The 14,137-nt window shown below is 36.4% G+C and overlaps 1 protein-coding gene across 1 annotated transcript; it reads right to left on the bottom strand.

The window, feature by feature from the left end:
- Window positions 1-1,025: 1,025 nt before the first annotated feature.
- On the bottom strand, window positions 1,026-4,109 carry LOC135612478 (protein NRT1/ PTR FAMILY 2.11-like). The gene is made up of 4 exons (XM_065108836.1): window positions 3,959-4,109; window positions 3,663-3,880; window positions 2,484-3,040; window positions 1,026-2,173 (listed from the first exon to the last, which is right to left on the bottom strand). The coding sequence occupies exons 1-4, from the start codon at window positions 4,050-4,052 to the stop codon at window positions 1,279-1,281; spliced, it is 1,764 nt and encodes a 587-aa protein (XP_064964908.1). The 5' UTR covers window positions 4,053-4,109; the 3' UTR covers window positions 1,026-1,278.
- Window positions 4,110-14,137: the final 10,028 nt, after the last annotated feature.

The raw sequence follows: 14,137 nt of genomic DNA, 5'->3' as shown, positions 1-14,137 counted from the left end.
TGTCAGGATGAGGTGTGGGCCTTATTTACATAGGTCCCACCATTTAAGCTTACAAATCCTAGTGGATAGGATGCTCATCTTACTTGCATATATGATGGGTGCTTATTTTTATGTCATAATTTGAGCTGAAAACCAATTGAAGGCATGCTAGACTGACATCAATTAAGATTTACACAGCCTTATCTTTGATATACTGCAGGCATCTGCATGACCTAACTCAACCTTGTGGAGATCTTTCAGTCTTAGAAGCCAAAATGGGGAAACTAGCACAGTGATAGGGCACAATTTGGTGTCGCAAGGTCTTTGGCAGCATTCCACGGCCACGATAGCACCAACATGGAACTTCAAAGCTGATGTGGTGGACCACATCGGTGCAACACATCGGACTTAGACAACACAACCATCCTCCCGGGCTGTACAAGGCTGTGCAAGTGGCATCGTCAAGTACGAAGCTGTCCCGAAAGGTTCGGAACGACGTCGTCGGGTACAGAGCCACCCTGGAATGCTTGGGACGGTGTCGCTCGACGTCGATCCGTGCAGGTCGACCAACATCCGCACGAAAGGCATGGGCTGGCCACTTAAGGGGTCAGTGGTCATTAACAAACGAGATACGATCGACCCCCGTGTGTAGGTATAAAAACCCACCACCTGACCAACACTAGGGGGATTGAATACTCAACTCTCTGTTATTCCACTCCATCCTAACTTAAACTTCGGAGAGGTCGATTCAGGAAATCCCCCTCCCGACCTCGAGCTGAGGGCAAGAACTCGACGACGAAAAAAGCAGGCGACGAGGCCCATGGCTCAACCCGACCCGATGACCACTTCTTCCACTTAAGCTTTCGTGTGGACTACCTTGCACATCCGGGATTGGACCGAGCCGTGCTGACATCTCGATCATGGCGTAAAGGTTCACCAACACACAACAATATAAATATGCCTATTTCTTGCAGCATGTAAGGTTTATCAAGCTCATCTGTTGAGTTCAAAATAGACATCAATGAGCACAAAAAGTTTCACAATGGAAATTATCTGATATTTGCAGATATAACATGTAGAGAGGGTGAACCATTGTTTGTGCATCCACTATGAACAGCATTCTGCCCTTATAAAAGTTTTGCAGCTTCAAATAGTAATAAAAAGAAAAAAGAGGAATCAACAGTACATAGGAAAAGGTATGACTAACAGAACTGTTACTTCTCTTCTGATGAAACCTGATTCCATGTCCTTGTTCTTTCTTCTTGTGCACTGTAAAGATCCAGTGTATCAGATGCTTGCTCATACAGAACTTCTGATTTCCATTGTTTGCAGAGCAATCTCATGGTCTTTGTCTGAGGTTTTGTATCTGTACCACTTTGCACATACAATGAAGAAGACAAAATTAACGGCAGATAATGATGCGATCGAGAAGTAGAGAAGATCTAGTCGACCCTGGTTAAGATCTTCTGCTAACCAATTGCTCTTCTGATGTCCACCAGTTATTCGATGGACTATAGTTATTATCAAGCTACCCAGATAGTTGGAACATGCAAAACCCAGGAAGAGCAGACCCCCTGCCATGCTCCTCATGTTTTCGGGAAATTGCTTGTAGTAGAACTCAACTTGGCCGACGAGGTTGAAAGCATCCGAAAGACCAGCAATAACGAGCTGAGGGATCAACCAGAGGCTGGACATTGATGAAATGGCACCGCCATTGGATGCAGTCCCCAGTGTCGGCTTGTGAAGCGCATAACTCCTTCGCCGTTCCTCTACCAAGCCACCGACAATCATCATCACGACCGAAAGAGCAATGCCAGTCCCCATCCTTTGAAGCAGCGTGATGCCACCTTCCTTTCCAGTAACCCTCTGAAGCAATGGGACGACGAAACGGTCGTAAACAAGCAACCAAATGGTCATGGCCGCCATGGTGAACACAGTAAAAGTTGCAGCAGGAATCTCGAAGTTACTGTGCCCGAGATGTCTATCGGATTGAAGGGCTTGGAAGACGACGTAAGTCCATGTCAGAACGAAGGTAACCTCGAAGATGATACATGAAGACCAAACAGGGATGATTCTTACTAAACATTTCATCTGTTCCACTTGCTGTAAGCTACATAATCTCCATCCATCTGAAGCTGAGCCATCCGGTTTGATATCGTCCATGGGGGTTATGATCGCAGCTTTGTCAAGAAAACTGCAATTGTAATCAAAAAAAAAAAAAAAAAATCACGTCTAGTAGTGATAGTTAAACATATCAAGTTGATAACTTTATTTTCTTAGAATATAGTAAAATTAGTGATAGTTTTATAATAAACCTCATGAAGCAAATTGTAGTAGCTTTGGACTGCAATAGTTTGGATGTTATCAACTTCGAAGGAAGTGTTACAAATGGATTGAGGTTAATTAAATTGTTCCACTAATTTATTATATCATCTTATGCCATCAAAATATAGGTTTGGTGTGTTCTTCTGAGTTGAAATCTCACTTCTTGTGCTCCCAAGTACCTGAACTGGTCGGTGTGCGGCAGCTTGGAGATCAAAGAACTGAGATGTGGAGGGTCAAAAAGAGAGCCCTTGAGGTCATCAGGTAGCTTCAGCGCTCGCTTCCTGAACGCCGCCACCGGCACCTGGGCGATTCTGGTGAACGGGCTGCCCTCCGGCCGAACCTTCACGTAGATCTTGGTCCCGACGAAGAAGAGCACGCAGGAGATGAACATGAACGCCGTGGGAATGGCCAGCCCCAGCGACCAGCTCACGTTGCTCTGCACGTAGATGACGAGGGTGGAGGAGGCCATCATGGCGAAGGTGAAGGTCATGTAGTACCAGTTGAAGAAGCTAGCGATGCCTCGCTTCCCCGCCTCGGTGGTGGGGTCGAACTGGTCGGCGCCGAACGCCAGGTTGCAGGGGCGTATGCCGCCGGCTCCGATGACCATGAAGACGTAGCTGGCGAAGAGGACGGCCAGCTGAGTTGGGTTCGCGCCGTGGCATGCGTCGCCATGACTGCTGCAGGGAGGAGGGTGAAGCTTGGAGACGGCAGCCGTGAGTGTGAGAATGAGCATGCCCTTCAACGTCATCAATCATCATGGACACATAGGATTAGAAGACAGCAATATGATAAGCTTACTATCAATAATTGGAGTATATCGATCCACAAGCCAGACTGTCCCTGGAACAGCTTTACTGGCTTTCAATAATGGCTAGCATGTGCTGATATGTCTCTCTGTGTACTTTTTGTCACGAAGGCTTACATCATATTTATCATGCGTTAGTATATTGGGCCCTGTCATTTTATATCATATCAAAGCTCACATATGACTTGTTACCTCTTGCATGTAAACAAAAAGGCCAGCAAATTTCTTGCTACTCTCGGTGGTGTGTCTCTTCAAGTGTTTGATAAAATAGCTGTTTCATGTTTTTTTTTTTTTAATCTAATATCTGGTGGTGGCTTCAATTTTGATCTCATTTATTTTTACTTTTTGTTCCCTTTTTGTCAGTACATAGTCTATTTCTAAATGTTTCTCTCCTTTTCTTTCTCTAATGTGTGTCAGTAGACTATCAGAACGCAAGTTCATCTTCAGCTTACTCTCTGGGAGTTTTATTTGGTTGGCATTTCATCAAACACATACGAAGAAGACGAGAAGAGCTAGTGAGAGAGAATGGCCGCACTTCAAGGTGGTAGCATACCAAGAGAGAAGCAATCGAAGCGGCCCCCAGTGTGGCGTAGCGGCCGAGATAGGTGTCGGCGAGGAAGGCCCCGAGGAGGGGGGCGAGGTTGGTGGTGCCGTTGAACACGGTGACGAGGGTGGCCGACGCGACGCTCTTCATGTGGAAGACGGTGGTGAGGTAGACCAAGAGGTTGGCGGAGGTGCCGAACGTCCCCAGCTTCTCAAACGCCTCGTTTCCTGCCCAGAATTCTCCTTCTCGTGAGATGTCAAGTGGTGCGTGGGCGAAGGTGGAGGGAGAGCATGTGTTCCACGTACCTATCACGTATGGCATGGCTTTCCACCCTCTGTAGTTGATCACAGGCTTCGCTGCTTCCCCATTCTGTGGTTCCTCCGGCGTCGACGTCGTCATGCTTCGCGTTCCCTTCTCCTCTCTCTTCTGATGAACTACACAGTGTAGAAGAGACCGAGAATCAGATATAGTGAATACAAGCTCTACATCGTTCGTGAGCCTGCACAGTGTGGAGAGAGAGACGGCCTAGATCGACCACACAAAAACGGAGTACCGTTCAAAGCAGTCTACTAGTAAGTATAACCAGTACCAGCGAGCATGAACACCGTTAAGATGGAGAAAGGGAGAAAGTGGGATCCAACCCCCTGCACGAAGTATTTATCTAACTTGTAGGTTGCAGAATCTAAACATGTAGGAGAGGAAAATCTTTCTTACAAATGCATGAATGATGAATGAATTAAATTAATCAACATTAATATATATATATCAAGTTAAATATTAATTTAATTTAAGAACTTAAGCTGATATTTATCAATGTAAAATTATTCTCTTAATTTTTTTAATCTCTTTATCTTCTAATAATATTTTTAGGAATGACACTACGAGAATGTCACATACAATCAACGTGCTCGAAGTCTCTCGTATGATTAGTGTTGAATGCATGGAATGCTTACGACGAGGCATTCCTAACTCCAACTATATACACTCTCTTATGAGCAGTGATTTAGACTCCCACATAAGAAATCAAATAGAGATTATCATTGGAGGGAAGAGGTGTGGTCACTTGGGACTTGTCTTATTGGGGCTTCTTCTTTCTCTCTCTCTCTCTCTCTCTCTCTCTCTCCTTGTGAGAATCTTTTGACTCCTGAAAGCATGTAAAGAATGTCTTATATCTTAATCGGTCCAGAATGGGTGCCAACCATCTTCTTCTTCTTTCTTCTTGCTTTTCCACGTTGATGTTCTTCAAGGATAAAACCATTGGAAACCGAGCCATCGGTGTGCTGGATGCCATCCTCTTTCCACAAACCTCCAAATTTCATTTATGTCCACATTTCTATCGACTATGCAGAAATCAGAACACCCAACAGTCTATTAGTGTGAGATGTCGTCCTTGTGTTCGGTATGTGACCTTTCAATGGAGGAGAAAAAGGTAAGCTGGTCTTGTGTTCGATATGTGTTATTTCAATGGAGGAGGAGGAGGAGGAGGAGGAGGAGGAGGAATAGGAAAGCAGGGGGAGGCGACGTGACTGTGTTGAACAGACAGACCATCTTGCTGGAGATGACGCAGAGACCCGTGGTTGTTTGTTTCTGTGAGGAAGACCGCATATATATACCCATCGTGTGTTTATGCATCTTTTCACCACCTTCTTCGAGTGGGAAACGAGGAGGACATTACAGTTCTTTGTTTGTTTGCTTGGATTTCAAGATCGAGATTCCTGCTGCTAAATCAACGATGTAGCAGTGATGGCACAGCAATTAAAGCCGCTCTAATCTTACAATCATACACTTCGAGTTGAGTGCAGAGTTCAGATGGATCCAAGACAGGCAACCTAAAACACTGTGGATTGCTATAAGATGATAGTAATAACCGATGTTATTAAATTATTAATTCAAAATGTTTCCGTTCAAGTTAATGTCAGTAGATGACGCACTCACATTCTATAATTCATTCAGTTGATGTCTACGTGAAGACTGAACTTAGGTGTCTGAATCTTTCTCTATACTTCTAAATCGAATATATATGAAATAATGGATGGTTTTGAGAAACAGAGAGTTACCCTTTTGTATGTTTAAGGTTTACGGAGGTGCCAAAGTCCACTAGCTTGGATGATTAAAGCATTCGGGTAGGAGTGTAAACATGGACGATTGAGGTTAGACCAGTAGTTACATTTTCTACAGATTTACACCATTTCACATTGATCTAAGGTTTATAAGACAGTTCTGAGTAAGATATAACTTGTTATATAATCATTTTATGGAATAAAAGGATGCATTGCCTCCGCTGAATCAAGATCTATGGAAAGGTGTCTACAAAGGTGAGGGTCACACCTCTAAATATTAGATCTCAAACAAAGGGATAGATAAGCAAAGAATATAAGCATAAAATTTATAATTATATTATTATTATATAAAAAAAATTAATTAAAAAATATATTAAGGTCAAGATGTGCCTACCATTCAATGTCATTCAAAAACATATTTATCTGATTATAAACACATGATCTCCTTTCTTCTTATGTGTTTCTCAGGATTACTACAATGGAATAGAAACTTAGGGAGATTGAGAATAGATCTTGGAGATTGAGAATAAATTTATACTCTCAATTTCTGATGTTTAGTCCCTAGGAGATCCTATCTATTTATAGGTAAAAATAAAGGGTCTATGATGTAATTACGCGAGTTCCTTCCATTAAGGCGATATCCTAAGGAATCTTACTATAATTGAACTTTCTAATGATGATTGTAATCATAATTCAATCAGATCTATAATATATTTTATCTAATTAGATAAAATCGTATAATCTAAATTCTTTCATTTAGCCCATTAATTGGTAAGCTATAATAAAATTTAAAATTAAAATAAATAAAATAAAATAAAATTTTATTTTAAAATAATTTTACATAATTAAATTCTAAAAATTATAAAAAGTATTTTATACATAGTCATGAATTTTTAAAATAAGTCAATAAGTCCAAAAGATACAATAATACTTCATTAAATCTATTTACTAATATGAGTTATAGTGGTTCTATGTCATTAATATTATACTCTCTTATACTACAACATTGTTTGTCTTTCCTATAATAGTCTATAATTATCTTTACAATTTATCTTATTAAGACAATCCTATTATTCATATTTAACCAAAATATATACATATATAAATGTTAATAAGATAGTAAAAATAAATAATTTTAATTATGTAAACAAAAATATGAATTATAATGTTCACTTAAATATGCATCACTAAATTTTTTATAATTTACCTACAAACTAAATTATAAGATTATTTTTTAAAATACTTTAGGTAGTAAGATCAAAATAAATGGATCGATAATCAATATAGTGGAACTCATATTCTTAATTCACACTAGTTGTTATTGTACTCATTTTTTGACCACTGAGTATTTTATTTCAACATGTTTAGAACTTCTATAGTACTTGTCATTCTTAGAGAAAAAAATTTATTGTGGTATATCACAAAATATCTTTAATGACTTGGTAATCGAGTATAACCACACCAAGTTTTCAGATGAAATTTCATAGTTATAAAGCTTAACTAATGACCTGAAAGCATGTCATGAAGTCAGCTTTTACAATTGATAATATAATTTATATTATATTATTCTTGCAAATTGCCCTTCTAATTTATGTTATATTATTTAGGAAGTGAACTTCTTGCTATCGAGGTAATTTATAAAATTAGTATATGAAAATATAAGTATTTTAAGTTAATTTGATTTCACATAAGCATATAGTCTTTCGTCCCTCGTAGATTTCTTATTACTTTCTTTATAACTTTTCAATATTTCATATCATGTTTAACTCTAATATTTACATAGTATTCCAACTACAAAACTGATATATGATTTGAGATAGACTTTAGTATATAATAGATTCCAATTGTGTATGCATAAGTAATATTTTCTTTTATTTATTACTCTATTTGATTCTTTTCTAAGTTAATTTTAGAAAACAATGGTTTTGATTGAATATTACACATATGTCATTTGCTAAACAAAACTACATATTAAATCTCTTCAAGACTCAATTAATAAATTATTTATAATACCATCTTAATAAGTATTAAGATATCTTTAAATATCTTTATGTCAATAAGATAAGTTTTCTCAATTATATCAATCATCTTAAAATTTTTGATAAGAAATTTATTTGTTTCGTGTTATAAATAAATATCACAATTAATAAACAAAATATCATTTACATACATGACCAATATAACAAGTTTGCTCACAATAATCTTCATATATAAAGTATGGTCATCAGTATTTTTTTTAAATATGAAGAAGCTAATGGTATCATGAAACTTTATATACTATGATTATAAATAAATTTTCTAAATTTACATACCAAATTTTATATTTTTTTCTCTGTAAATTATTTTGGTAAATCCATATAAATTTTCTTATCTAGATTTCTTTCAAAAAAATTAACTTTACATCTATAACTCAAAAGCATAATATGTCACTAATGTAATAATGATTCCTAACGAGTCCATTAGATAAACTGAGTAAAACCTTAGCCATAAATCCGACTCTATATATTCAATGTTTCACTTTTGAGTTATGTTTTATCTTAAAGACTCACAATTCTTTTATAATTATTAGACAATTCGATGAATTCTCAAACATCATTCTAATCTATCGATTTTAACTTTTTTTTTATTGCATCATACTATTTTTCAGAATTATCACTTTTCATAATTTGTGAAAACAATAAGGGATCCTTTTGATTCCTATATTATAATATGATTCATATATATATATATATATATATATATATATATATATAATATTTTGAGGAACAACTTCTCAAATATAAAATGATAAAGGATCTCCTTATCAAGATTAAATTTTAAAATTTTCACTCTCATTGATTCACTATTGTCTAAGAATCTTATATTATTAGATTCAACTATCCTAATATTATAACTAGGACAATAAAATTTGTATCCCTTTGAATTTTTCTGCATAAATAATAAAAATACCTAAAAATAGTTCTTCAATATAAATTCCTTAAGTTTTGTAGTTTTATCGATCATAACAAGGATATATCTTAGAAATCCTCAAATACTATGATACTAAGCTATAGTTAGTTCTTTTATTAAGATACTGACTTATTAGTAATTTTAGATCAATTTTTTAATATTTTAATGTGCTAGTTATATTATGTAATAAAGTCTAAATATTATTAATAATTATTAAAACTAAACCTTTCAGCCCCTTTTCAATAATTCAATTATTTATCTCACATAATTTTTAGTGTTTAAGTTACGATGCTTTCAACAAAAAGGTTAATATCTAACTCTTAGTATAAATTGTACATACTTAAGTCATAATAATTTAATTTAGAAAATATACGAACGTTTGTAAGAATGCAATTAATGAAGTATCATTTTAATAAAATAATATAATATTAATACTTTTAAGTTTTTCGATAGATGTTGTATTTTTAATATAATTTCTATTTTATGTTTAGGTGAGATATTGATATATCTAATATTCATACAAGATTTTATCGTTACGAAGGATTGATACCATTATTATAGAATAGTATTATTATCTTTCGGTATGCAACCCTAAACTGTAAAGATATCCAAAATAGTATAATCCTATCGTATCATATAACTATTCAAAGTAGATTCTCCTTTAGAATTATCTAAATCTCTTATGTCATTATGAATATTATTTTTCTTAATATCATTGAGAACTAATTTTTGATATAATTTTATAAGTTATTAGTCTAGACCACTTTAGTGGTCACAAAACCAATACAATAATTTAAAATATACTTTAAAATATCTTATAAATAATAAAATATTTATTATAATTTATATCTAATAATTCTATCATCTTAAGCTATTTTGATAATTACTAGTTAGATAAAACATTGGAATATAAATTATAAATTATATTCACCAAATATTCTTTAATCTAATTTATGCAGAAATAATTTAATAATAATAATTATAATAATTATTAAATATTAATCAATATAAAAAACTTGATACTTCCACTTCGTATCTGTTTCTGAAGTCATTTGATGCTCACATTTGATTCTTGGTCGTCATGGTATCAAATCATTTGTCTCCAAATTGTTAGAGGATAAGGGTTTGGAAGAGAGTTTTAGCTCGCATCTGATTCAGAAATATCTGATGCTGTCATCGAATGGTATTCTAAGACATCCTCTGAGTTCATTCACGCTTATCCTCTGGTTCTTTTCTGAGCATGAAGCTCGCAAGAATTCAGAAACACTGCTACTCGCTGGTCAGCTTCCTGGTCTTGGAAGGAAGGAATTCTCCTATACTGGTGATTCTTCTCTCGCCAAACTTCATTTTGAAGCTAACTTCTTCACTGTCGGAAGAGCTCTTGTGCATCGATACTTACTTGTTGGGCTGACAGTCCACAGATTCAGCTCATAGTGGGCTTAGGTAGCCCACAGCCCACACCCCCTCTTAACCTAACCCTAATTAACATTAGGGGGGTGTGGTGGCTGCGTTTTGAAGGTAGAAAAAGGCACAAATAGGGTAGCAACGTGAGAGAAGAAAAACAGTCATGAGATTCTAAAGAAAAAGAGGAAAACAAGGCAGAAAAAGAAGAGAAAGAAAGGGAAGAAGACAAGGACAATGTAGAGAGGTTGTTCTCAATCATCTAGTAGTGTGCTCATCTCAGGTTAGATCAAATCTACAGTAGACTCTTGCTGTGATTACTTGGGGAGGTTTTAGATATCGTGGACAGTGACGTGATCCTTGTATCCTAGTTGTTCTCTTGTGATTGTTGCTAGGGTTTAGGGCAAGAGATTGAGATTTGTATATTCATTATTCTCATAATGGATTATATCTAGTTTGCCCCGTGGTTTTTACCCTTCACATTGAAGGGGTTTTCACGTATATCTTGGTGTTCTGTTTGATTGTGCTTATATTTAATTCTGCTGCGTATTATGGTCTTCTAGTATTTGTTCATATACAAAGGTTATTCCTGTTTATATCCCCATCAAATGGTATCAGAGCAAAGGGTTTTGGTGATTTAATTTTTGTATTTGAACATGGAGGCCAGTAATGTTTCTCGCATGATTAGTTTAAATGGAAACAATTGGATGATATGAAAACCAAGAATGAAAGATCTCTTGTATTGTAAAGATTTGTATGGACCTTTGTAGAGGGATAGTGCAAAACCCATAACTATGATAGATGATGAGTGGAATAGGTTAGATCGAAAAACAATTGGATTTATTCGACAGTGGCTTGATGATAGTGTCTTTCACCATGTTTCTACTGAAATTTCTGCATATTCTATTTGGAAAAAGTTAGAAAGTCTCTATAAAAGAAAAACAACTGGCAACAAAGCTTTCTTGATCAGAAAACTTGTGAACCTAAAATATAGAGAGGGTGCTTTTATTGTTGACCATTTGAATGAAATGCAAAGTATTACTAACCAGTTATCCTCTATAAAAATGTCTCTTGATGATGAGTTGCAAGCATTGTTACTTCTCAGTTCATTATCAGAAAGTTGGGAGACACTAGTGGTTTCCCTTAGTAATTCTGCGCCAGATGGTATTGTCACTATGAGTCAAGTAACAAGCAGTTTGTTGAATGATGAGTTGAGAAGAAAGAGTTCGATAACATCTTAGAATGATTCACAAGCACTTATCTCAGAGAACAAAGGAAGGTCAAAGTCTAGAAGCATTTCACGTATGGGTAGAAGCAAGTCAAGATCAAGAAAAGATATTGTTTGCTATAATTGTGGTGAGAAAGGACATTACAAGAACCAATGTAAGCAACCTAAGAAGAGTAAGAAAAAGGGAAAAGAAGTGGAGTCTATAGAGTCAAAAGATAATATCACAACTACAATAATGCAGGTGGTGATTATTTGATTTTGTCTCCTTCTGATGATATTTTTTCTTGTGTGTGTCAGGATCTTGAGTGGGTGATTGACACAGGTGCTTCTTACCATGCTACACCACAGAGAGAGTTTTTTGCTATATACAGGTCTGGAAATTTTGGTGTTGTCAAGATGGGCAACTATGGCACAACAGACATCATAGGCATGGGTGATATCTATTTAAAGACCAACCTTGGCTGCAAGTTGGTGCTTAAGAATGTGAGGCATGTGGTTGACTTGAGGCTGAATTTAATTTCAGTTGGCTAGATGATGAAGACTATGATAGCAGATTTCACAAAGGGCAATGAAAGCTCAGTAAGGGTTCTCTTGTTATAGCTAATGGAAAGAAATTTCATACTTTATTCAGGTTACAGGCTAAAGCTTATGGTGAGCAGTTAAATGCTACAGAAAAAGACTTCAGCATGGAGTTATGGCATAGGCGACTAGGACACATGAGCGAGAAGGGGCTACAAGCTCTTTTCAAGATAGAGGTATTACCGGATCTCAGAGGTATACATTTAAACCCTTATATTGATTGTTTGGCAGGTAAACAACATAGAGTTTCATTTGCTAGTCCTGCTTTATCTAGAAAAATACATGCCTTAGACCGTGTTTATACAGATGTATGTGGCCCTTTAAGGATAAAAACTCATGGTGGATCTGTTGATGTTCTTGGAATAAGTGGTGCACTTTATTTTGTCACTTTTATAGATGATTTTTTTAGGAAAGTTTGGGCCTATGCTTTGAAGACTAAAGATCAGGTGATTAATGTCTTCAAAGAGTTTCATGCCAGTGTTGAAAGGGAAAAAAGAAAATTGAAATGCATAAGATCAGATAATGGTGGTGAGTATACAAGATTATTGAATGACTATTGTAGGTCACATGAGATCCAACATAAGATGACAGTTCCTAATACACCTCAGCATAATGCAATTATAGAGAGGATAAATCGCACCATCATGAAAAAGATCAGATGTATGTTTTCACAGGCCAAGCTACCCAAAAGGTTTTGGGATGAGGCTTTGAGGACTGCAGTTGATGTGATCAACTTATCACCATGTACAGCCCTAGATGGTGATGTTGCAAAGCATGTATGGTCAGGGAAAGATGTTTCCTACAAAAATTTGAGAGTGTTTGGTTATCGTGCATTTGCACATGTTACAGATAATGAGAGGTCCAAGCTGGATGGTAAGACTAAAGAATGTATTTTTCTTGGTTACTCATATGATCATTTTGGTTACAGGCTTTGGGATCCAGAAGAGCAGAAGGTGTTTAGAAGCAGAGATGTAGTCTTCTTTGAGAATCAAACTTTTGAAGATTTAAAGAAGAAGGCACCAGCCAATACTTCTGCAGAAGGATTAGCAGATTGTGACCCAGTTATTCCTCCAGTATATCAGGGTGATGGGGGAGATGTGTAGGAAGATGGTGTAGAGCCTGACGTTGATCTACCTGCAGGACATGTTGAGCAAGAAGAAGTAGGAGAGTAAGTTCTAGTAGAACCTCAGTTGAGAAGATCTTCTAGACAACGTCAACCTTCCATAAGATACTCTACAGATGAGTATGTGATGCTTACTAATGCAGGTGAACTAGAGAGTTACCAGGAAACAGTTGAAAGTGGGTAGAAAAAGAAGTGGTTATTTGTTATGCAAGAAGAGATGGATGCTCTTTAGAAGAACCACACCTATGATTTGGTGATACTTCCAAATGAAATGATGGCCTTGAAGAACAAGTGGGTTTTCAGGTTGAAGACTCAAGAATATTGTTCTCAACCAAAGTACAAAGCTAGATTAGTTGTGAAAGGTTTTGGTCAAAAGAAAGGTATTGACTTTGAAGAGATATTTTCTCCTATTGTTAAAATATCTTCTATTCGTGTTGCTCTAGGTATTGCTGCTAGCCAGGACTTGGAGGTTGAGCAGTTAGATGTGAAGACAGCTTTCCTTCATGGGGATTTGGAGGAGAAAATTTATATGGAGCAACCAGAAGGCTTCAAAGTTAAAGGTAAAGAGAGCTTTGTCTGTAAATTGAAGAAGAGCTTGTATGGGCTAAAGCAAGCTCCAAGACAGTGGTACAGAAAGTTTGATTCATTTATGACAGAAAATTGATACAAAAGAACGGCTTCAGATCATTGTGTGTACATCAAATGGTTTGGTGAGGATTTTATTATTCTCTTACTTTATGTTGATGACATGCTTATTCTTGGGAAAGATATGTCTAAAATTGACAGATTGAAAAAGGAGCTAAGTGAGTCTTTTGCAATGAAGGACATGGGGCCAGCAAAGCAAATACTAGGTATGCAGATTTCCCGTGACAGGAAAAATAAGAAGATTTGGTTGTCACAGGAGAAATACATTGAGAAGATATTGGAAAGATTTAGTATGAGCAATGCAAAGCTAGTTGATTCTCCTCTTGCAGGTCACTTCAAGTTGTGCTCAGAACAGAGTCCGTCAAGTGATGAGAAGAAAGAGAAAATGCAAAAGGTTCCTTATGCTTCAGCAGTTGGAAGTTTAATGTATGCAATAGTATGTACGAGGCCAGACATCGCATATGCAGTTGGTGTTACTAGTAGATTTCTTGCAAATCCA

The sequence above is a fragment of the Musa acuminata genome, chromosome BXJ2-5, assembly GCF_036884655.1.
Source record: "Musa acuminata AAA Group cultivar baxijiao chromosome BXJ2-5, Cavendish_Baxijiao_AAA, whole genome shotgun sequence".
In the NCBI taxonomy this organism is placed as follows: Eukaryota; Viridiplantae; Streptophyta; class Magnoliopsida; order Zingiberales; family Musaceae; genus Musa; species Musa acuminata.
The sequence above is the reverse complement of the archived record's forward strand: the minus strand, read 5'-3'. Positions and strand labels throughout refer to the sequence as shown.

Excerpts from the sequence above, each read along its gene's own strand:
- LOC135612478 (XM_065108836.1), bottom strand. The coding sequence starts at position 4,052 with ATGACGACGTCGACGCCGGAGGAACCACAGAATGGGGAAGCAGCGAAG. Across the intron at positions 3,881-3,958 it reads AGCCATGCCATACGTGATAG|GAAACGAGGCGTTTGAGAAG; the intron begins GTACGTGGAACA and ends AATTCTGGGCAG. Across the intron at positions 2,174-2,483 it reads CCGCACACCGACCAGTTCAG|TTTTCTTGACAAAGCTGCGA; the intron begins GTACTTGGGAGC and ends TTACAATTGCAG.